The sequence below is a fragment of the Falco punctatus genome (genome assembly GCF_963210335.1).
Source record: "Falco punctatus genome assembly, chromosome: 7".
Taxonomy (NCBI): Eukaryota; Metazoa; Chordata; class Aves; order Falconiformes; family Falconidae; genus Falco; species Falco punctatus.
This window is the reverse complement of record NC_137587.1, coordinates 23,747,220-23,771,297: the sequence shown is the minus strand read 5'-3', so window position 1 is coordinate 23,771,297 and position 24,078 is coordinate 23,747,220. Positions and strand designations below refer to the sequence as shown.

At 42.2% G+C, this 24,078-nt stretch overlaps 3 protein-coding genes across 7 annotated transcripts in view; 2 read left to right on the top strand and 1 right to left on the bottom strand.

Annotated features, from left to right (window-relative positions):
- Positions 1–509: 509 nt before the first annotated feature.
- On the bottom strand, positions 510–6,355 carry LRRC57 (leucine rich repeat containing 57). 2 transcript variants are annotated; one of them, XM_080397713.1, is made up of 6 exons: positions 6,218–6,355; positions 5,328–5,505; positions 3,885–4,020; positions 2,592–2,860; positions 2,042–2,227; positions 510–1,447 (listed from the first exon to the last, which is right to left on the bottom strand). In XM_080397713.1, exons 2-6 carry the CDS (start codon positions 5,409–5,411, stop codon positions 1,406–1,408), a joined length of 717 nt encoding a protein of 238 aa, XP_080253839.1. In that variant the 5' UTR covers positions 5,412–5,505; positions 6,218–6,355; the 3' UTR covers positions 510–1,405. The 2 variants fall into 2 exon arrangements, with proteins under 2 accessions (XP_080253839.1, XP_080253840.1); XM_080397714.1 differs by lacking the exon at positions 6,218–6,355 and adding an exon at positions 5,873–6,175.
- HAUS2 (HAUS augmin like complex subunit 2) lies at positions 6,255–11,144 on the top strand. 2 transcript variants are annotated; one of them, XM_080397711.1, is made up of 6 exons: positions 6,255–6,609; positions 7,149–7,253; positions 8,595–8,664; positions 9,494–9,626; positions 10,279–10,387; positions 10,525–11,144. In XM_080397711.1, exons 1-6 carry the CDS (start codon positions 6,349–6,351, stop codon positions 10,666–10,668), a joined length of 822 nt encoding a protein of 273 aa, XP_080253837.1. In that variant the 5' UTR covers positions 6,255–6,348; the 3' UTR covers positions 10,669–11,144. The 2 variants fall into 2 exon arrangements, with proteins under 2 accessions (XP_080253837.1, XP_080253838.1); XM_080397712.1 differs by having other exon boundaries at positions 6,264–6,609; positions 7,149–7,241.
- Positions 11,145–11,287: 143 nt separating this feature from the next.
- STARD9 (StAR related lipid transfer domain containing 9) overlaps positions 11,288–24,078 on the top strand; it is a 116,168-nt gene continuing 103,377 nt past the window's right edge. For all 3 annotated transcript variants that reach the window (XR_013929791.1, XM_080397658.1, XM_080397659.1), the window contains exon 1: positions 11,288–13,773. Coding sequence is in view for 1 of the 3 variants with exons in the window: in XM_080397658.1 (XP_080253784.1) it covers positions 13,727–13,773 (47 nt within the window). In the remaining 2 variants the exon portion in view is untranslated. The remainder of the gene's footprint in view (positions 13,774–24,078) is intronic.

Sequence of the window (24,078 nt, the reverse complement as noted above, 5' to 3'; positions counted from 1 at the left end):
GGGGTCAGGAAACTAGATACCTCTTCTGAGCATCTTATAAAAGAATCACTTATCACTAATCTCATTATAGTTGTTACGTTGAGGGAAAAGATGGGTACAGAGGTCACTTCATTCTTCTTAACTGCAGATGGCATAAGAAGTTGAATACATTTAATGATTACAGCAGCAACTTTAAGTGGTTTGCTGTCCTTTCTTCTAACGTAGGAAAGCTAAGTCTAGAACAGTAATTAACGTAAGAGTTTTATTAGGAATAGATGTCCATGCTTATCTTGCCAAAAAGTGTACTTAGTACAGCTCCTACTTCACTGTTTTTGAGTGTGCAGTACATACCAATAAAATTGCTACCAACATGTTGACACATTCATACCCTCTGCATTCCCAAAGCAGCTGAAGTATAGCTGTTAACAACAACGGATGGAACCAAGTACATTAAGTAACAGCTTTCAGTGATGGCTTAGTACTACTTGTTGAAGTGAAAACAGCAGCAGTTACACCAAATAAACTGGAACTGATTTTTTGAAAATTATTTACTAAAATAAGTACATTTCCATTTTCAGTATAAGTTACACAATTGCATACATTTTTAGCTCTTTCTAGGTGCTTTTGGTAATAAGGCGGTAGCAGCAGGTTGATGACTAGAACTTTCAGCATTGTTCTGTACACAAGGATTCAGTGCAAGGATTTTCCAGCAGTATACATTTTTACTGAAAAATTAACATTTTTACATTGAAGATGAACCTCGTCTTTTATTTGATACAACTCAAGCAGAAGTGGACTGTAGTGCAATTTTTGCTTATGGGAAAAGAAAGCCTGCACAGTGAAATATGAATGAATGATGCCCAAACCACGGTTTGTTTACCAGAAGCAGTTAATAAAACACTTAACTTAGCCACAACTATTTGTGCTTCATAAAAACCTTATACAGGTTATAAACTAAAACCTCATCTGTAAAAGTTCTCTGTAGAATAGTGCTTACTGCAAGACAAACAATGTTTCACATCTGCTTTGGTGGTAGAACTTCCACGTGTTATCATGGAAGAGTGTTTCCAGAAGAAATAATCCTCTTGCACATCAACAGCCAGCTTCCTGACAAAAGAGAACTAGCAACTTTGAAATGCTCATTCCCTTTTGCTGTGAAAGAACAAGCCCTGAAAAAGGAGAGCAAGTATTGTGTTAAAAGCTATAGCGGCTCAAAATTCAAAAACTGGACCCTGGGCAGGTTCATCAGTTCAATACCCATGTTCTCTAGTTCAAGTTGGTTCGACATGGCTTTAACAGACCATATCAGACTACTAAGGGAGGAGTGCTCTGATGATCTCCTTCATCAGTCATGGTTTAAGTCAGTGAAGCAGGTACTTCAGTCACTAACTCTTCTTACTGGGAATACACAGGGTCAGAATAACAATCATGCAAACTTCTTCTTTGTAGCTGTAAATCGTTCCATGTACTAAAAAAACCAAAAAAAAGTAAGATTCGGAAATTAATACAAGATTCATTACTATTGAAAGCAGCTAAGCTTCTGCTCTCAGACTCAAAAGCACTCTGCATATTTTCATTTCCCAGATATAACCATTAGAGCTTTACACTGAAAATTTCAAACAAAAAAAATCCAACCCCCAAATTTTCTGCCATTTGCTGTAATTCAGATTCATGTTTGAGAAAGAAAGTCCTTACAATGCTCAACAGTCAAATCTCAAGTGTTAAGGATGAACTAACGTTAAACAGTTAAGAATGCTGCATAATAGGAAGCATCCATTAATTTTTATCTGATCAAAGTGAAGACACACACTTGTTATCATTAGCTACCCTTCAAAAGATGCTGATGAAAGAACACTGATCCTGAATCCTATGAAAAAGTTAATCTTTGAAGAACTCTTGAAATTCTTCTCAGATGTTAGTTACAAATCCAGGAACAGTGACAACAGCGATAGACTGATCATGCTTTTATTCACTAGCATAAATACTTAGTATTCTGAGGAGGTACTGGGTTATGACATCACCAGAAGCTTCTTTAAAAAAAAATAAAAAAAAATACACAAACCTTGTCATAACCTTCCAGTTCTCTGAGTTTCTTGATTTCAAAAAGGTTGCCTTCTACTGCAAGCAGTGAGATCTGGGAATCACTGAGGATACTTTGAGGAAGCATACTGAGTTCTAGACAGTTTTCTTCTAAACGCAAGACTTTGAGGCGTGGACAGTGGGAAATCCGCACTGAGATCTGGGAAATCTGGTAGAAATTAAAAAACAAAATAATGGGATTAAAACTTTAGTGATCCATGATTACTTGCAGTTGTTTCAGACTAATATTTTCTTCCATCATGACAGATGAACTACATGTCTTTATCAGATTCCTACTGAAGAACTGTTCAACCAGTTTTCTGTATGACTAAATTGAGGATTTGTTAGTCAAATCAGGCAGTTGGATGTATCACTACATAAATTCTAGTTATGACCCCTCATTTATGTTACGTTTGGGAGATGGCTTTTAGCTACAAAGTTTTGATGGTCTCAGCTTACGTCCTGTGAATGTACTAAGTCCAAGATAAACCATGTCTTAAATCTACATGCCCATAATATGTCAGTTACCAGACCTGATTCTGATTCAGATTGAGTTCGATAGCCTGCAAATCTCCCACAGTGTCGGGCACATTTTGAATCTGATTTTTGGAAAGATCTACCACATCCAGGTGGCGAAGACCACAGAGTTGCACAGGCACAGCCCGAAGCTGGTTTCCAGAAAGGCCCAAGGTTTTGAGAGCCGAAAGTTGTCCAAACGCAGCTGGTAGCTGCCTCAAGTGATTGCCATTCAAGTGTAGTGTTTCCAGTTTTTTCAGTTTACATAGCTCCTCAGGTAAAGCAGCTAGAAATAAATGACATAACAAAGAGATGACCTAAACAAAGAGCAGTAAACATTCATACCCATTTAATTCAAATAAGCTTCTGCATGGCAAACGGTGCCATATTACAGTAATTTCTCACAGGATTCCTCCCCATTTTCCAATTAAGGCACAGAACCCTGCACAGAAACTTAAGCCCACTGACAATACATGCTTTTTAACCATCTTTCATAAGTATCTTAAAAATCGTATGCAGATAAGACAAACCTTCAAATCACAGGCTGAAAACACTACTCTCAGAGGATTTTAGCCTATCAGTTGCGCTCCTTATTAACCACTTTGCCAATGTATTCTATGACATTTGAGGTACCACACAGTTCACAGCTTCAGGTCTACTGCAGCGCTTTAAAGGTATTACTCAACACACTCAAAAGTAAGTTCTCAGACAAAGCATATCATATCATACCAGCATATAAGCCTCACCAGATAAGCTCTGCTGGCATTTATTCACCCCTCATGCTACCTACACACATGTATAACCTGTAGCACTCCTGACTTGCACTACAGAGTCAAAGAGGTTTGCAAATTACTTTTCTTTTTCCAAAAAGGCAGATAATACATTCCACAAAAAAAAAAGTTAAGTTCCTTAACCTCATCCTAACTTTTCCATGAAGTTTGACGTTCAACAGAAACTAACAACCATTGAATGGCTAGCACCAGTTTCTACAGATCATTTTCACTACCTGTTCTCTGTGCAAGTACTAAACCACCTGACATTGTTAAACCTTCAGATCAGACAAGTCATAGTGCAGAAGCATTATGGTTTTAAGCACTTACATGTCATTGTAAAACTGATAATACAACTAAGCTGGCAACTAGTTTTGAAGAATTTATGGGACTGTAAGTGAATTCCAAAGATTTCAGTTCAGGCAACTAAATTCCCTATTTACATCCCGTGAGAGTTAAATTGTTAAATTTAGTTTCTCTGATCAAAAAAGTCAGGTTATTATTTTAAAAATCTGTGGAGGTATTAATTAGCAGGCATACTCAGTTTGTTGTTGTTTAGAACAAGGCTCTTCAAAAAGGAAAATTTTCCAATGAGTGGTGGCAAGAGCTCTATTTTGTTGTTTGACAAGTCTATTGTCCTTAAGTTGCTTGTTAGCTTCTGCAGATCCTCAGGAAACTACGGGGGAGAAGAAAGATACAGCATTTAAATAGTTGTATTTAATATTAATTAATTTTAAATACACTTATTATAAATATAAATAAAAATATTAAATACTTCAAATGTTCAAGTTACACACCTTAGAATTTTAATTGAAATTTGTATCACTATTATAAAGTCATATGTATCACAATGTCCAATCACCACAGTGTGCAACTAAGTTGGCAAATTTACTTAATACATATTTTTATAAATATTTATTCATCTGAAGAAGGGAAAAGGGATACAAACTAGACAGTCCTAACATCTAGGAAGAACAGTTTTTAACCTAAAGAATTTAAATTAAAAAGGGCGAAGGAAGCACACCAAGACACAAGCTCATTTATGTTTTAGTCCTCTTGTATGTTTCTCTTATACTTGCCTTCATTTAAAAATATTCTACAGCTAGTTAACACATCTAGATTTTGGCAGATCAGGACTGGCAATTTTTTGTCTTACTTTCTAAATAATGATGTAAGGCATTTTTCTTATTATTTACATCCTGTACTACTTTAATCTGCACTAGGCACTGAGCTAAAAAAAAAGGAAGAAAAACCTGAAAATCGCACCAGTGAATCTCAGGCAACAGTGGTTTTGATTCTCCTTTGGTTTGGCACAAGAAAAGCAAAGTCAGAAGGTAGGATAGTGGAAGAAGACACTTTAGGAAAGTCTTGGAAAAATTACTGCAGTGTAGAGTTATTTTGGCTATGCTTTGAATTGTTACTCGACTTCTGGCCCCAGGACACTGTGTGTTTTTCTGCAGTTCAGTCAAAGTCATGACAATTTCTGACTTAATAAACTTCAGGATGCTTACAGCCCAGTGAACAACCTGTACAGACTATTCATATGACTACAATTAAATACAGCGTACATATCTAGATGTGACAGATTGTGGAGTGTCTTTCTAGGTAACAATACGGTTATAAAATTTACATTTGTTCCCTCAAATTTATTTTAAAAAATATTTTTATTCTTTTATTAATATATTTATTTATTATTTTAAAAAGCAAAACATCATAACTAGTACTTCTTGAACACACATGCATTCTAAAAGCATAAGCTCATAAGCATACAGGTGCCCTGACAGATAAATCCTCACTCAGAAGCAAGTGCAAGGAAAAATCTGCTCTATGAAAAGGAAAAAAACCTTCTTGAAATAGTATTATCCATCACTATTTATGAGAAATACATGCATGCAATGCACTATGACACTGAGGCGGGAAACTTCTCTCCAGAAGCACCAGTCAGGCACAGAAACAGCCACATTTCCCCTATGGTTACATTACCTCTGTAAGTCCCTTTCCTGTTAGCTGAAACACTCCGGTTTTCTGTGCTGTCTCCAGGTGGGCTTTTAATGCGCTATTGCCCATCCTAACAGTTCTCTGCAGGCGTACAGAGTTTGAGTGACAGCCTCTGCCAGTTTCTCTCAGTTATTCTGCACTAGAGAACTGCAATCCAAAGTCTCTGTGATAAAGCAAATGTAAAATGACTTTTTACATACACCATCTTCAATGCTACATGTATTTCAACATGCTGAACCGTTCCACTGCTGCGTTTTCATGTCCCTCTAACTAAAACCTAGAACTTAAAAGATTTATCTAGTTTAAGGTGCCTTAATGAAGGCAGCTTGAATACTGAAATGACGCGACAAATCGAGTTAAGACTAAGCGGAAGACCTGCACGCTTTCCGCATTTTGCCTCTTGCAGGGCCCAGCGGCGCAAGGCGATCCCCCGCGGAGGCTGGCCGTGGTTGTGACGGCATCCACCAGCACCCACCCGCTGTCAGTGCCAGGGGGTTATTTGCTTTTTTGGAAACATCTGTTCCACTTACGGACTTGGCTCCTCTGCGGCGACTCTAAATGCCGACGTACGACGCCCACGTCGCGCAGCCCCAGCGGGGTCTAATCCCCAGCACCGGCTCAGCCGCGCCCCAGGCCGAAGGAGCCGCGCCAGGGTTGCAGCCAGGCGGGGGGCCGCAGAGCCCAGCGCAGCCGGGACCGGCTGCCCAAGGGAGGAGGCGCCCCGCGCCGCGACGGCTGGGAGCGGCTCAGCGGGGCCCTCGGCAAGCGGCGCAGCCAGCAACGGCCGCCGCGGGCCCCGGGCCCCCGCCTCGGTCTCGCCCCGACCGCCCCGGCCCCCGCCCGGCGCCGCCGCCCCCACCCGCGGCCCAACCCACCTGCACCGGCGCCCACACTCCGCGGCGGCGCAGCCCCCCGCGCTCCGCCCCCGCCCTTCGAGCACCGACCGCACTTAAGGGCTGCCCCGGAACCGGACGCCGCTCGCTCCCCCTGGCCCGTCACACCCAACATGGCGGCCACCCGCATACGGCGGCCGCCGCGCTCCGCCAGGGCCTCCGAGATGCTGGGCAGGGCCAAGCGCCACCCCCTCGGCTCGGCGGCCGTGGCGGCGGGCCCCGTGCGGAGGACGCCCCGGGGGGCACCGGAGTGGATGCTGTGGCGAGGCATGCCGAGCGACGCGGCGGCCGCCTGCCGCCCCTGGAAGGGCGAGCACCCCACGGCGGCGGCCGCCCTGCTGGCGCGGTGCCTGGCGGCGGGCGTCGTGAGCCAGGTAGCGGCCCGGGGGGCTGGAGCGGTTGCGAAGGCCGGGGGCGGCGGGTGAGGTCGCGAGGTTCGGAGGAGCCGCGGCTGAGGCGCTGCAGGGCGGCCCCCGCTCCCGCCCGTGCCCGGCGCCCCCCGGCGCGGCCTGCGGGCCCGCACACCTGGGTGCGCGCCGGGGCTGCGTGGCTGGGGGTGCCGCCGCGTTACCGGTGCCGAGCCGCGCTGCGGGTGTGTAAGTGTGTGCGCGTTAACTTGAAAGGGAGAGAAATCCTTTCCCGCTGCGGTGGGGCTGTCAGGTTTCTGGGCGGTGCTCCCGAGCGGCCGTGGCCCCGCAGCGCCTTTGTTTACCCCGGCCCGTTTTTCTCCACGTTCCTGTTCGTTTTCCCCAGGCGGTGCGTGTATTCTGTCAGTTGATCAGGTGAAACTTGCTGTCTGGCGTAGTGTGAGAAATTAACAGTAACTTTAGACTATTAAAAGCCAGTCTTGAGAATTTGCCTGGCACGACCTGGCTGCTGACTGTGTTTTTTCCCCGTTGTTTTCCTTTCACAGGAGACATTGGATTTAACCTGTAGAAAAACCCCTTGCTTCGTGAAATTATCAGAGATGGAAAAAATAGCAGACATTCAAGCTGAAATCGATGAGGTACAGCCAGAGGTACACTGTTGTCAGTGCACACTCAAAGCTTCAATACTTAGAGATAATACATGGCACCGATGATGTATCGGACTGCCATGTGCTATTGCTTCATGTTTTGGGTTTTTTTTCACAGTTTAGTTGGTGTAACTGTGGTTGGCACTTTTCCTCCCTGGTGGACTGAGTTGTTGTAAAAATACCCCAGAATTATGAAACAAAAGGTTTTGGTGTAACTGGAAAGAGGCAGCAGCCTGCATCTGTGACTGAAGTGTTACCTGAAGTCTTCTGAGGAAACTGAAGAACAAATAAGAATTGGTAGTTGACTTGAATTCCCGAAGACGAGTTTGTTTATAGACAGTGTGACCATTTTGTTGGCTAGCAAGGGGTAACCTCAGTCTTTTCCTACTGACTGAATTGGCTATTGGCTTGTATTTTGTGATAATGTGTTCTGAGGATTTTCTGGCTGGTACAAAAACTTGTGCTTATTAAGTTGTGCAGTGTGTGCTTCAGCAGTTACAAAGGCTTACTGCAAAGCAGTGTTAAAAATTCATCATTTGCTTTTTTGGAGGATGAGTTAAACAGCTGCCATCATCCTGTATTGATGGGCAGAAGGAATGAGCAGTTTTGAGGTCCCAGTAAGGTGGCTACTCAGTCTCCCTTGCTGAAGGATTTCACATACGAAGTACTCTGACAGATGTTCAATATGCTATGAGTGAAGCAGGCTTACTTTTGTCCTTTCCTCACTGATCAAGAAAAGCAACGCAACAGTTCTCTGTGTGTCCCGAGAGACTTGATATGTGATCCTCTTCTGTATTTTCCTCAGTCTTCTCTTGTCTAGCCAAAAGTACCACAAATTCTTTCAGCCACAAGAAGGTATCTGCTGCTCTTGTGCTGATTTATCATTGGAAAGACTTAAAGGTAGGAGTTTCACCTGAAGGTGCTTTTCCTACCATTAAAACAACCCAATGCACCATAAACCAATCTTTGCCAGAAGGAGGAAGTTTGAGGCTGTGAAAAGTTTGTTAGTAGAACATAGACTATGAAACTGCTTTGTAGGAGATGTAAGTTTCTGTGTTTTATGAATTAGTTGCAGGATCTGTCTTTTCCAGCACAAATTCCCAATAAATCACCAAATTGTTTTTTGTTTTTTTAACAGTCTTTTCCTATTGACCAAAAAAGCCTCACCAAATAATAAAACCCTCTGTAGAGCATGGTAACATGCTTTCATGCAAATGCTCCCTCCTTCACTTGCGCCTTGTCCCCCATGCTTCCGCTTTCTCCCTTTCTACTTCCTCCCCCACGCCTAAAAAGTCAACAGTATCTGGATAAATGCATTTTCATTTGATGTTACTATTGTTGTAGAAGAAACTGAAAATTGAAATTCTGCAGTTGGTGAAGGAGACAGCAGACATTGCTCACCATTTTTACTTAGGTAAGTGCAGTTTTTCCTTAGAAAAACCAAGAGTGTTGTGACTTCATCAGCATATTAAGGTTTTATCTGACTGTGTGACACTTCCAGAAGTTATTGCAGCTGTCTCCACTGAACAGCTTGTTAGAGATGGCAGGTGTTTTATCAGCCCCTAAGAAATGTTTCCATACTATCTGAACTTTCATCCTCTGCTGTCTGAATAGCAGCTCTGTGGGTAACTCATTCCCCACAAAAGGGGGGTGTGTGTGTGGTCAGTTTCCCAGGGTCAGTGCAGCATCAGGAGTTCAGAGATCATCAGTAACCTGACTTGCTTCCCTTGCCCTGTGTGCTAGTTTGCTGCTTTTCCATGAACTTGATGGTTTTTTGCTGCATCTGTATGCCCCTAAAATCTCTTGGGTTTTTATTGTAGTATTGTAGGAGCAATGTATTAATTTCTTTATTATTTGGCACTTTTCTAACTATGATTTGACGGATGCTTGAAAACATTCTAGCTTACTACTGCTGTGTTAGGCTAGTGAAGTATATTGTAACGCTTTAGTGTCATAGTATAGTTTTAAGAAGTTGGTTTCATCTCAAAGACAGTTAAAACTATAGATAAGGTAAAACAATCAACAAAGCTGTATCTTTAAAAAGTAGATATTATGACTTTGAGATGCATGCTGATACTAAGTTCTATATAATCCCAACAAAAATAATTCTGATAAATGTTATCTTTCTCAAATGTAACCTGTCCAGTGCAATAGATCAGACGACTTCTCAGTCTTTCTCCAGAAGAAATTTTGCTCTTGTTTTAGCAGGACAATGAGTTCAACTTTGCAATTTTATTTTACAGGCAAAAAATGTGAGATTTTGCAAGATATGAACAGACACTTGGAAGCCGTACTGAAGAACAAGAAATGTCTTAGAAAGAGGCTGATAAAGCCCAAATGTCAAGACAGCCTGCCTATTGAGGCTACTTTCCACAAGTAGGCACATAGAAAATAATAGTTCTTTGTTTGCATGAGTCCAAATTAATGTGAACTAATAGGCATAAGAATTGCATGCTTGCATTCACTTTTCCATTTATAGGAATTGTAGTAAAAGGTAGCACAACCTCAGCTAAAAGTTAGTAATTAATTGCTAAATTCTTAGAAAGGTGGTGATACATATTTTCATGAATAATTGCTTAGGTTATTGGTCTTGTATTCTGAAGATTACAGAACAATTTGTGATGCGTTGTTTTGAATAGGTGTCTTGAATGCTTGATTTGTTATGCTTCTGCATAGGTAGGAATTCTTACTTAAGCATTTGCCATCTTCCTTCCACTGTCACTTGCTCAGAATAAGTGTGTCAATGATTCCCAGGCATGCATAGTACAAGTTGGAAAATATAATCCTTCTTATTGTCTAAAAATCTAGTCCAGTTACTGAAGAAATGCATATTAACTTCTGTAATTCCTGCCCTACTTGTTGCCGAGAGTCATAAAAGTGTAATTGCCGAGAAATTATTAGATGGTTAGGAACCTGTATAAAACTAGAGGACTAAGACCACCCATGGGGGGGCGGGGAAACAAGAGCTTGGAAGTATTGAATCCTCGTTTTGCACAACTTTTGAGTAGGGTGCTCATTCTTATTACAGATACATAGTAGAGTTGTTGGCTGAGGCTGTGACTTTCATTGAGAAGCTTGAAAGCCATTTGCAGGCTTTAAGAAGCATCCCTCGGATACCGAACATCATGAGGGATATGGTGAGTATCAGAAGACCTGAGCCTTCTGTCTCCTCCAGCATTAAGAATTCAATGCTGTTTCATTGTATAGGTTGTTTTTATGTCCTGCTAGATTGACAGGATGTATAGAGATGAACTCTAGCTCTTTTCTGCTTCAGGACACTGCCTGGACAAAAACAGAGCTGCTCGTGATGGAGTTAGAGGATCTGACAAAGCAAATACTGAAATGGAGAGAACTGCAAAAAGAAGTATATTCTGACAGCATCTGCAATACTGCTGAATTGGACTTTGGCTTATCTTGAACCTAACAAAAAATTTTCATTAGATGGGCTGGCTTTTCAAAGAACTACCTCCTTACAGTCTGTGAAACCCACAACAAATTTGTGCTTTAATCCAACAGGGCCTTTGTAGGTAGCTATATTTCTGTTCTTCTGTAACAGTTCTTCAATGACTTTTTTTGGGGGGGAAAAAAGGGGGGGGGGGGGGGGCAATGAACAGTAGCTCATAGGAAGGCAGACTACAGAGAAGACTGATGGAGTTCCTTTTTGAAATAGTTGGACAATACTCCCTTGGAGGCTATTTCTTCAATGGAAACTTGTTTTGATATTTCTTATGCACTTGCTATAGTGTCTGTATTAGTTTTTATAAATGTCTTGATAATACGCTGTATTTTGTATGTCACTGTAAAACTTCAATGAAGCACTAGATTTCAAGAGCTGTTTCTTGCTTTTTGTTTTGTTTTAAAATCCTATAATTAAAAGAACAGTGCAAAGTCTTAGATCACTGCTTATGCTTCCATAGGAGTTCCAACCAAGAAACCAAACTACTTTTAAGTTAGTTTTTATGGCTATGATGTGGTTTTGTGGGAAAGCAGGGAATAGGGTCTGTGATACATGGCAGGTCTACTGATCTGCAAACTACGCTTCTGTGACAGGACAAATACATTCTTCAGTTTCTCCTTTTCTGTTGCTTGCCCCATTTTCTGTGCCCCATCTACAGTAAGACTCTTGTGACACGATTACAACTGGCAATTTAGCAAAAGCATCGATTGTTCCAGTTTGCAACCTAAGCAACTCTTATGTCATGAGATTTGCTGGTAAAATGTCATTGGCAGAACATCTGTAAACCAGGATAGTTGGTTGTCTTTGAAGGATGTCCAGTTTTGTATTTGGGATATAAAACAAACCGGAAGCAATGCCGATGTATGCCTTTCTACTGATTGTTTGTTAGCTGAATTTTTTGTATATCCAACCTGTTGATTTCTGTTTCTGAAAATGAGACCTTTATTTTTTTGAAAGTAACCACTAGATGGCTCGGTACTACACAAATTTCACTGTAGTTACTTAATTCTACTTTTAAGGAGGAATCTTTCGTTCTCTGAGCACACTCTGATCTGAGTTTACTTGTGATCAGTCTACTCTGTATCTGAAATATTCTGAGAATGCCATTTTAATCCTTGTAGACCACACCATTCTGCTGAGTGTGGTGACAAGGTGTATAGCTTAACAATTCTCTAGTGAACTATGTAAGTGTAGCTCATATTCCTTTCTGCGGCTGTTGAGAAAAGTTAAGAGGATAGTAACCATTTGAATTCAGTCAAGCAGAATGTCAGTAGATAGAATCTGAGAATAGAACTGACAATTGAGTCCCATAAACTTTAATGGGATCTTTGTGAGAACACTTGCTATGTATCACTGCAACATTTGAGTCCAAAATCCCATGTTACTGTTGTTTCAGATGTGGAAACTAAGGTCTCCCACACAATTGCAGGGGAGCTGGCATTTTTACTGAAAATACTTTGCATGTGAAATGGGAAGAAACAGCATCCAGACTTCTGGAATAGTTGTCCTGTGTATCTATCGCAGGCTTAACCTCTCTCTGATTGCGTTACAGTGATGGTTTAGGTGGGGCAAATTAATGCTTCCAGAGGTTGGATGAAAACATTTCTGGTTAGTTTGGTCATTATAATTCCTTGGAGTGAGGACAAATGTGGTTTTGCCGTTCCCAAAGAGTCAAGCATATTTTTTTCTTTTATGGTATCTTACTAGACAGTTGACGATGGGCATGATAGAGTTTAGCCAATACTCTTTGTGAGTGCTGTACCAATTGATTCTTCAGCATGATTAAGGGGATAAGTCTATTGAAGTTAGCAGTGATTCACAGCTTGTAGATACTTACTTTAGTGTCTCTGTGGTGGCTCATGAAGTGGGAGAAGTGTTGAGTCTAAAGGATCCATCCCATATTTCGGTCTGGAAGGTTTCTGTATTGTGGTGTCTTTTTCATTTAGACTTGTTTCTGGAGCATAAGGCAAATAGTCTCATGAGGAGAACTGTACTTAAAGCACAAATAAATAGTACAGTTAAAAGGCCATTTAAACAGAAGTTGTTAAAATGGATTGAAAAACAGTCCTATACAGTATTCAGCTATAGCTCAGAGTTTGAAATGCAAAACCAGAAAGAGTCCAGTTAAAAATTAAAAACCAAGCAGGAATCTTGTTTATGCCAATGCTACTTGCTCTCACTTCTTCCCAATAATGGCAGCAGCTGACAGGGACGATATTCTAAAAAGCAAATATTTTTTACACTTTTGGTGGTTTTTATATTTCTCTAAGTGCAAACCCTATGTAAGTGCAACAGGTTGACAGTGATTTCAGTTTCAAAAGTTTGTTTTACACCGTTAAGTACAACGCAGATAAAGATTAGAGGTTTTTGAAGGAGTTTAAAACACTTGAGAGTTTTCCTTTGGCGCTTGCCTTCCTTAAATTACCGTTAAATTAATTAAACGTGGAGTGCTTTGCGCTTTAAACGGTGCTGGTTTTCTGATTGCCTGCATGTTCCTAGGAAAAGAAACCTGATCAAACGGTAGGTGGGGCTGGGCTGGCAGTTTTCCTCTGAAACAAACTGGTTTCTCTGGGGTAGCCCCTAGGGAGTACGTCCGTGGCAGCACCCATCTGCCTGACCGTCGGCGTGAAGCCCTGCGAGCGAAACGCGGGTCGTTACGGGGCTGCCGGCGAGCGGGCGCTGCTGCGGGGGCAGCGCGGGTGTCGCCGGGGGCCTGGGGCGTGGAAGCACCGACTCTTGGTCTGGAGGCCCCGCTCTCCCGGGCGGAGAAACGCGGTGTGGGGGCGGGGGAGGCTGCTGCGCGGCTGCTTTGGGGGGAGTCTCCCCGAAACCCCTCCTTTCCGTCCGGGGAGGTTCTCCCCGCCCGGGGGCCGGGCCGGGCGCTCCCCTCCCCCCTCGGGCGGGCCGGGCCGGGCGGGGCGGCGCCGCTCCTCCCCTCCCCGGGCGCTCAGGCGCCGCGCCGGGGCGTGATGTGGGGCCGGGGCGCGGGCGGCAGCGGCTGCCGGGCGTGAGCTGGGCCATGGCTAACGTCAAGGTGGCCGTGCGGGTCCGGCCTCTCAGCAAAAGGTGCGGCGGGGGGACGGGGGCAGGGACCCGGGCGGGGAGGTCCCGGTAGCCGCGTCAGCGGGACAGTTACGGGCGGTTGCGAGGGGCCATCGGCGGCCGCTGGTCCTGTCATCGGCGGCGGGGAGGTGGCCTGGCTGGGGCTGAGGCAGGGGCGGCTGGCGCTGAACAGCCTGACGGTGCGGGTCGGGGAGCGGCAGGGCTCGGCTCTCCGGCTCGCTGAAGAGCTTGGAAGGTTTTCGTGGAAAAGTCTCCCACCGGAGCTGCGGGGCTGAGTTCCCCCTTCCTGAGCTCCCCGAAATAGGACAGCTGCCGTCCAGCGTCAGGGAATCTTCCCTTCCCCTCCTGTTGTTGCTGTTTTTTTCCAGCGGGAGGCAGAGCCGGATATTCCCATTGTCGCTTGGCTCCGCTCCCTCCCCGGCGTGCTTGGCTCCAATAGAATTCCCAAAAGCTAAACGGTACGGCTTGAAGACAACTCCCACAAACAAGAAGATGCCGTAGCACAATGCTCTGTGTTGTTTGGATATAATACATAATTAAAACCTTGCAGACTTTGGAAACTCGGGGAGGAAAAAGAGAAGCAGCGCGCAGCCCCAGTTTCAGCGGCTGGTAATTTACTCCTCCTGTCACAGAAATGCAGTAGCACTTCAGGCAGGGATGGTCTGGAAAGCGGTACGAGCTCTGAGGGCCCGTCTTTGCTTTGATGGCACATTTCTTTTTAGCTGAGCTCCTCGTGTATTCTGACTGCATTGACTTCTGTGATAACTCTTCCATGTAGCAGAGCAAATGATTCTTGAAGAGTTGCCCAGCCAGAAAACTATCCTACTCATTTAGCCGGCAGTGCACTAGCATATTTTGGACTCTTTAAGTTCTTATTTGTCTATGGATGTTGTTTCTTTTTCGATAAAAGGTACCAGAGAGTGTTGAACAAAATAAAAACTCCACCCAACCAAACCTGCTACTACTAATAGAAAAGGAAAAGGTGGAAAGTAGTTCACAGATTTTCAATATATTTTACCTTTAACTCAAAGGTAACAGATTAAAAATACACTCTGTCCATAATTTCATTTAAAAGGGTGTTTGGGTACTGTAGTTCTTATCTGTTGTACAGCTGTGAATGGAATAGCTTTTAACAGATACTGGCATACTGTAAGAAGAGTTGCAGCATTGAAGTAAGCTAAGTTTAACCTTTGGTTGCTTAGTGTTGCTTTAGTGTTGGAGATATTTGGTTTTTATTTTCTTCTGTATTGTTAGTCATTCTTAGCATTTGCTGGTTAAATAAATAGCCGTTATGCTTTCTAGAAATAAAAAGCAGTATACAAGTGCTAACTATTAACATTAAATGACAATTTGGTAATGATAAGTAAGTTATCCAGAGCATAGGACCCTTTTGTTTCAGTCTTGCAGCATTCACTGGCGATTGAAAGTATTTAAAAGTCCAACTTGGTGATGTATTTCATTGTGCATCAATGACATACTTGTTTCTCCCACAACAGCATTTGGCTGCCTGTTTGCAATTATGTAGTGGACTTGGTAGGGTGTCCTGTAGGCATAAGTTAAAATGAGTGTTTCTTAGCAGCTGGGGAAGAGAGGCCAAAGACTGAATTGGCAGGAGTGTAACCTTCCCTGATGAGGAACTTTGCACCACATGTGTCTTGGTGTTTTTTCCCCAATGGGTAGCATTAAATAGTGCCTAAGAGTGCATACATCATTACAGCATTAAACAGAGCCTATAAGTCTGTCAGATAAGGTGTGCTAAACAGGAGAACCTTCGATACAGTGGGTGTAGGCCAGCTGTTTCATAAGGAATATAGTTTGGAGAGGAAGGTAGGATCAGAAATGTGGAAAGCCTCCTGCACGTGGGAGAAGCTAATCTGGTGCTAGAACAGAAATGTTCGTACGAAGGTGAGAGTGGAAATGTGGAAGAGACTTAAGTAATTCCATCTACTCAGCCTGTGGGGGTGTAACAGATGGGATGGGAAGGCAGAGAGCAGTCTTGTGGTATTTGACCCCAAAGGCAACAAGCCATTGGTTCCTTGTACTGCGTTGCCACAGCTGAGGTCAGCAAAAGCATTTCAAGATGGATTTGTGTATTATAAATGGGAAGGGGGCATGGTTGGATATTGTCTGTGAAGGATCTGACATGAGAACTTGCTTTCTAGCCCAGACTAAAATTGTCCAGATGTAATGACTTCAAGGCAAATACCAAATATACGAAGGCTTAAAGTAACCTTGATGGATGCTGAAAGGACTAAAGCTGTCAGTGGGGATAAAGTCCTTTTTTTTTTTTCTATTCCAGCTTCTTATATCACTTCCATATTGTGGTCACACAACCTTCTCACCCTCTTTACACACATGTCATGATCGCCTCTAACAGGTACCTGTGCTGCCAGAGCTCCTAGGATCTCTTAGGTGCTTTAGAAAGAAAGCATTCCTGCAGAAAATTTTCAGTTCAACTGGATTGAAGTACTGTAATGTGTACAATCGCAAATCGCAGCCCAAATTTTTTAAGAGTCCCCAAAACTGAAAAGCTGGGGGCAAAGGCTGGAACTAGAGGGTATGTTGGTTGTTTCTAAACTATCATACAAGCTTTACTTGTTCATTGCTTCTTTCATTTAATTTACAATAGCAGATGAATGTTGGTTTTGCATCTTAAAATTTATAGAATATTCAGATGTTAAAAGATGTTAATAGGGGAATTCATAAAATCATGCTTTCTTTTTAAAGTTTCCAATTTTTATAAACTATATTAATCACATCTGCAACTTGTTATTTAGCATAAGGCAAAGAGTGGTCTTTTTGTTCTGTGCCTGTATGGTGCCCATCACAATGCATGCTTTGACAGAGAGCTGCTATGCACAAATAATTGCTGATCGTTATAAAGCAAGTACAGTTATACAGAAGGCAGTTTTTCCTTTGCCTAAACTTTAAATACCTTGTAGCCAATGTTCTTCCTAATGCCATCCGTCATTCTGTTACAGACTAAATGATTTTTTTATCACCAAAACATTGTCAGTAAATTCCCTCAAATATGTTCCCTGGAGTGACATTGCTTTAAAAAAAGTCTGTTACACATTTAGTATTATACATAGTAAAGAAGATTTGTTACTTTGTTACATGGATACTTGTTCTGTGCAAATACATTTTTCCCCTAGGAATGAAATACGGGGGCTTGAATGTGTGCTATAAATTGAATACAGTGGTAGGTAATAATCAGGTAAAAATATTAAACAGGACCTGGGAACGGATGAAATCCCTTTATGGTTTATTTCTGGACATCTTAATGCTTGGTCAGTTAGATATTAGACCTTTGTAATGAAAGTGTAGTGTTATTTTTGGCTGTCAGTCAGAAACTGTTGATGGAAACACTTTCCATGCTAGCACGTAGCTATGTGAACTAGGAATGTTGTTTCTTTTTCATTCTTGATTTCTGCTGTGGGGTGTGCCAACACCATGGTCTGCAGCATGGTGCTGTGATAGCAGATCTGACCCCCGATCCTGACCTGGAAATAGCGTGACTGGCTGAGAAGGAGGGTACATTGCTTTTCAAGTATTTCAGTACTCTGTCTAGGGCTCTCCCTGTGCTTGGGTAGCTCTCTTAAAGCTAAGTTGGGTGTTTATATGCTACAGAAACACCTGCAGCATTTGACATGCCCTTTTACTATTTATGTAGGCCAGTAAAAAACAGTGTTAGTTTTTATGTGCTGCTAGTTTCAAAAATGTTTGTCCCTGTGGTATCCCATCACAATTCTACTCCCTAGTTGTGTCTGCTGATGGCTTTTATGGTGGACCTCAGCCCTCTGTTACATGAGAGGAAGGGAGGGAGGCTGTGTTTGTACATGAGATGCCTTCTGGGAGGGGAGTGGTCAGTGTGTCCAGGACCGTATTGTTGGGACCAGGATGGAGCACAGCTGCCTTGTGCCTTTCCCTCTGTGATCTGCATTTTCTGCTCTGCATCCAGCTGGCCTCAGTTCACTTGTGCATACTCAGGATGTGTTCCCTTGTCATGGTGTAGTTTGAGAACTGCTGTATAAGCAGTCTTAAAGAGGGGAAAGAAGAATTTTACAGTGTTCTATACTACAGTGAAAAAAGCCTCATGCATTACTATAGGATTCTTTTTGTAGCATGCATCAGTGGCTAGAAGGCGTTGCATTCCTTTATGGATCATGCATTGAGGCCTGGGTAAAATCATTCATAGTGAGTTTGTTTAATTGAATTGTAAAATTATAGTGGTGTTAGTTAAAAAGCTTGGGAGCTATTTGTGCAAGACCCAGCAAAATAGAAGGCATATTCTGCTGTTGAAAATACCTTCTCCACTTTTCAGTTGCCTCTCTGGCCTGGAAAAGGAGAGACTGGCAAGAAACTCCTATTTGAAAGGTGTCTTTAATAACTCAGAAATGAACATGCTCTACAAACTTCATAGACATGTCACCTGAAAGAGTTGCTAAACAGATTAATTACCCCAAAAGCTGCCCTTTGCCTTTTTCTGCTTCTCATTGTTTCCAGGCTGTAACCTGAAGCCTCCTGGCCAGCTGTTTATTTCCCGATCCTCTTGGGAGTTCCTGAGCTTGGCCTTCATCCTTGGCAAATGAGAACATCAAAGACATGTCTGGGTAGTTCCAAGTGGCAAAGCTGAACTGAACTTCCAGTTGTGTAGGTGTTTACTATCACATTCTGAGCTGCAGCAGTTGTTTTCCTTGTTACTGTTGCTCTATATGGCATAGTCCTCTTAATTGTCTTCCTGGGTTGCAGCTGGCAACGAGGGTTGAGGATGGGACAGGGGTAGCGGATTAAAGTTTGTGGTCCTAAGAACTTGGGTGATGGGTGTGAGCAAGCCCAAGGCTGGGAGGAAATTGTAGGGAAAGTTTCTTGCGAACTGTTTACAAAACCATGCTGCTTGTGCCAGGCTAACCTGAGCAGTGCGTTGAGCACAGCTGCATTGAATAGGTGATAGAAGAATTCAGCTGACTGGCGCATTATGATATGAATATCTAAAATTAATGTCTACTCAAAAGGAAAGCTATGTGGAAAAGCAGAATTACTTTAAAAATCATTCTGGAAATGATACGATGTAAGTCACTATTGGTTTTTACTGGGTATGCCTTTATTAATCTGCTGCAGGGTCAGCTTTGTTAACTAGTCTCTCTGCTGTGGTCCACCTCCTTTGTTCTTTGTCATCACATTGTGGTAAGTAAAAGGAAGGGTTATTTTGTAAGCAAGAGACTTGTTGCTCTTTTATAGACTGTGCTATTAGCTATTTTACATGCTTATGTGTAACTACAAGAACTTAGAGCAATATGGCCTACTGCTGGCAAGAGTGATAAGTTGTATCAAATTTTGTAGAAAGCAGTTCCTTGAATCTTACGCATAACATGTTAAATGCTGTATCAAAATAAAATTAAACCAACAGCAGATCGGAGATTATTGTTGTTCTCCCTCTTACCCCACCAGAGCAAATTCTTCAAGCATATTCCTTTTAAAACGTTTGTTCTTCACTAGCTGCTCACTGCTGCCCTTTTCAGGCACTTTTTGAACCAACCCTGTTCAGGTGCATGTATCTCTGTCTTATAACTTCATAATGCCACTGTTAAGAGGAATGTATTCTGAGGAAAGATAGCCATAGACATTTAGGTTAACATTTCAAAAGCTTTCCCAACTATATTTAGGAGAAAAAAAAAAAAAAAAAAAAAAAAAGCCATGATCCTACTTTATTCAAATTGTTGTTGTGATACACTACTTCAAATGTATTTGATCCAAGTCAAATATAATGACACAAGATACGGGCATCATTAGAATTTTTACAGTTGGGGTTTTTTTTTTACACCTTCAACTTCTGCTTAAGTTAGCTTTTCTGTGCTATTTGGATAGTGTTTGTATTTAACTGTCTTAGAATAAAACCCCAGTGTTTGCAAGCAGAGAACATTTATTTCCCTTTATGTTTCTAAAGCTAAGTGTGAGGCATTTTTTTCTTCCCTTTCGTACTTTTGTTGAGTTGACATAAACTTTCCTCTGTGACCCAAGTGTGTGTTAGATAAATTAGCTCTCTGTTAATGGAATAGTGCTATCAACTCCATTAACTGCTTTACTGGATGTAATTGGAAATAACTTCCTTAGAAACCTGTATATATTTTACATTAGCACAAGAAATATATTACAGTCAAAAATTCTCTGGAAAATTGATGTAGTATAATTTGGTTTTATAGGTATTCAACATATGTTCCATATGGATTTAATTTTCAAATATAGAACCACTACTTTTTTTGAAGAAAAGGACAAGATTGTCATGTCCCTAAACATGAGGGATGAGACAGTGCATCACAGCATTCAGTGTCACAGTCATTTATTTAATCTGTGATTGCAGATTGAAGTTCTGTCGGTGGAATGAAAACTGACCACTACATCCAAATTCTGGTTTGCATGGAAATTGCGGCATGTGCACAGAATTTCTTCGATGCAGAAGTGTGTGAATTATATTATCTCATTGCTCAGTAAACAGTCGGGAAATCAAGGGTGGATGAAACCGGACCGTAGCTTTGTTTTAAATCCCCCATGTTTCATGCTTCCTTAAATGCTGGGTAGGACAGATGAAAAAACCTTTTCCTCTCCTCTTTCCTTCTCCCCTCAATGCCTCTGCGTTCAAGAGAAAGCAGCACTATTCAGCAGCTGTTCAAAGCACTGATGGATCATCAGGAGTACTTCTGACTTGGATTGCTCAAGGAATGGGCCTGAAGCTCTTGTTCTAGCAGTGCAAGACTTCAGAGATGGTGTAGGCAGAAATGCTCTTCTCGTACTGTGACATTGCATGGGCAGGATTGCAGAGCTTACTGTGACCGGAGGAAGCCATCCCACGCTTCCCCTCCCAGCTCGTGGATACATATATCAAAAGTCGGGTAAGATTAAGTAAAGACTTTAACTGTTTGAGCAGGCCTGTATCCAAAAAGAGCACTGACAGTGCCTCACATTTATCTCTGCACCAAATATTCCCCGTTTTTATTGCTATATAACATTTGCAAAGAATAGGGGGAAGCCACACGTGGATGATGGTGGTCACTAGGAATGGTGATTTTTGACTTTCAGATTGTGTTAACCTTTATCAGAACCAATGAGAGCTCTATGCAGCTGGGAGCAGGCTTGAAAGGTAACTTGAGCAGCATGCCTAGTATAGCAGCATGCTGTCTTGGTGAACTCTGTGTACTTGGCTTCAATATAGATTTTTAAGTTATTTATAGACTTCTGTTCAGATTGCTGACTGAGTGTGCAATGATATTTGCCAGACAGAAAAAAAAATACTTAAAGAGAAATATCAGAAATGGCATTGGGTAGTAAATAAACTTTGGGTAAAACAAACTTTAGTTTACATTTACTTGATCATTGATAATTTTTTTTTCAAATAAAAAATCCTGGATGAGCCAAAGTGAGGATGTTCATACTATTAGCAGTTTGACTTTCTTACGTTACAGCAGGAGGGATAAGGATACAGATCATGCTGGTGTTAAGGAGGGGGGGATGCTGTGTTTGGGAAGGTTGTGGTTGTAGGTGCCTTACTTAGCTTGTCAGTAGAGTGCAGAAGCTGTAATGGCTGAAGGCTTTGACATTCATCTCAAGAATTTCTGACGGAGCAGCATGGACTCAGTGCTTTTCTCATTGCACCTTTGGTCTCTCAACAGATGTGTCCTCAACCTGTTTTGTCTGGTACAGTGTTCTCTGAAGACTAGCAAAACTTAGAAAATATGCCCCCATTGTTTGTTTCCTTGTTTCCATGGCCAAAGTCAGTCATCACCTCAAAGATACCTTTGCCAAGGCCACCAGTAAGCAAGAGGCAGAGACACTGTACAATATACTGTTAATGGAAAGGAAAAGATAAATCTGGCTACCTGAAATTTTCCCCATAAAACCTTTAGACTTCATGACCAAGAAAAACCTCGAGTTAGATTTGCCTCAGGATTATACTTCAGCTGCTGGCATGGTGATTGCATAGATGTGCCATTAGACAGCACAAAGTGTCCCAGGTACGAGTGGAGGTAGTTTGGTAAATGTTGTGCCTTACTTATAGGCTATTGTAGTCATATGATAGTCATTCCCCATATCCTGGGAAATGGCAGGGTCCCAGAGACAGCAGCAGTGACCGCTGGCATGCATCCTGCCGTGCTCACGAGTGTGCTTTTGCGTGTGTTTGTAAGCAGAGTGTGAAAATGCATTCCATGACAGTAAGCCACATAAAGCTAGTTTTTTTCTAGAAAAGTCTAGAAAATGAATTGTTCCAAAACCCAGAACCTACGCAATTGCCCAATCAGCAAGAATTTTCTGCAAGAGGAGAGGGATTGACACCATTGCCATGCTGCTTTTGAGGTCCTCTCAGTACAGGTTGAGATTGGGTTTGGAGTTTACTTGGGTGATAGAAATTGGTAGGAAAGCATAAGTACTTGCAACAATTACATTGCAGGGTTATTTTGAAAGTTTGTGTGAGTCTTTCAAAACTTATTTAGCATTTCTCATGTACTTGAATGGTGTATATTGGCTTTGGTGAGTAATTTTGGTGGTATTTGTAGAAGCTGTATTGTTGCATGGCATGACTACTGTTAATGACTCCAGTATTTTTGCTTTATTGCATGTACATGTGACTCTTAAAAAGTCAGCTCCTTTGTTCTGCAAGAGCCTGACTTACATTTGAGAGGGTGGAGAAGTGGGGAAATTTTGTAAAGCCTCAAATGAACAACCGCCCCATTTCTTTCCGTACACTGCTTCCTCCAGCTCTACATACCTTCTTGCATTTCTGTACTCTGTTTCTGAACTTGTCAGTGAGATCCAGCAATCTGTGGAAATGTTCTTCTCAGGGGTCTTGATCTTCCCATGTTTCTTTTCTGCTGTTTTGTACTTCTACATCTTGCAGAGTGTCTCTTGTCCTAGGGTTGCATTAACTTTACGTGTTGACTGCAGAAATGACTTGTCATGAGAATAGCAAATAGCATGAGGAGATTTCCTTTGGGCTCCCCCTGTTTTTTGGACTGCCACAGCAGCTTTGGACTGCCCCTGTTTTTTAGATTGCCGCAGCAGCTTTGCTGCTGTCCAGTCTCTCTAGTAGCTCCCCGTTACAGCCCTGCCACTGCATTCTGTACTTGTGTCACCGTTCTGTTGCTGGGTCTGCATTTCTCAGACTTTCTGTGTCTAAGAAGATCCAGGTCTTTCTTGGGATGTGTGCCATTAAACGGTCTTTCTACAGCTTTATCTTTGTAGAGATGACTGGTTTTCATGCAAAGTAATTCAGAAGGGAGGAATTTCCCAAATATAGCATGAATTTTTCAAGAGGTAGGGGAGAAGGGAGGATGGGGAAACTAAATGTTAGGATCACTGTGATTTCTGAGATGCGGAAGTCAAATGTGTTACTAGAGAAGCATACTTTAGAGTTGATTTTATTGGTACAAGGAACACAGCTTTCATACTTGTGGAGCAGAGCACCCATTCCTAAGGATGCATATGTGTTTTATCAGTCAAATGCAAACTGTGATGCACATCTGTGTGAGATTGTACTGACGAACAGGTTTTGCTGAATGACCTTTTGTAATGTTTGCAGTCTGGAGTTAAGTCCAGAACATCTAGAACAGCTGTGAGTCTGCTTTGCCTCCAGGGCTTTAGATATTAAACTGTGGTTTCTTTCCCAGAGTTCTCTCATTTGTACCTAAATGAAGCATGATACAAACACAAGTTTATGGGGAGGTTGAAGTATGGTTTGTAGAGCTGAGGATGGCTGCAGGTCGAGTTTTGTTTACGTTTAATGCTTTCTGGCTGTGAGGTGCTGCTGAAGGGAGGGGTCTCTGTTCCCACCACCATGTGTGTTCCTGTCCTGTCTGTTGCTTCTGCTTGGCAACTGCGCGACCACTGTGCTCTGGAAGAGCTCGCTGGTTCTGTGGTGCCGTGGTTATTTATTTTGGTGTGTTTTGTTTTCTGATCACAGCTGATCTGAGTCATAGCATGGGGGTGTGATTGCTAGATCAGATGGAAGAAAAGAAGTGGGAAAGTGGGAACACATGTGGGAGGTTGGAGCAGCAAGAGAAATTGCTTCTTGCAGCAACAGCCTGCAGTTAAGATAAAAGTCTGGGTGCTGTGAATTTGCATGCAGAGCAAGGGGAGAGTTTAGTTCTATCCCTGTTTGCTGGTAGTTTTCTTGTTGTGTGAGACTTGAACAAAGCTATTTGATTGCTGCATAGAGCTTTTTTGCCTGCATAGTGAGGAATCCTTGGTAGCCTGCCCTAGAGGGTGTGGTAATTTTATTTTGTTGTTTATATTTTACAGGGTTTATAGTTATTTTAT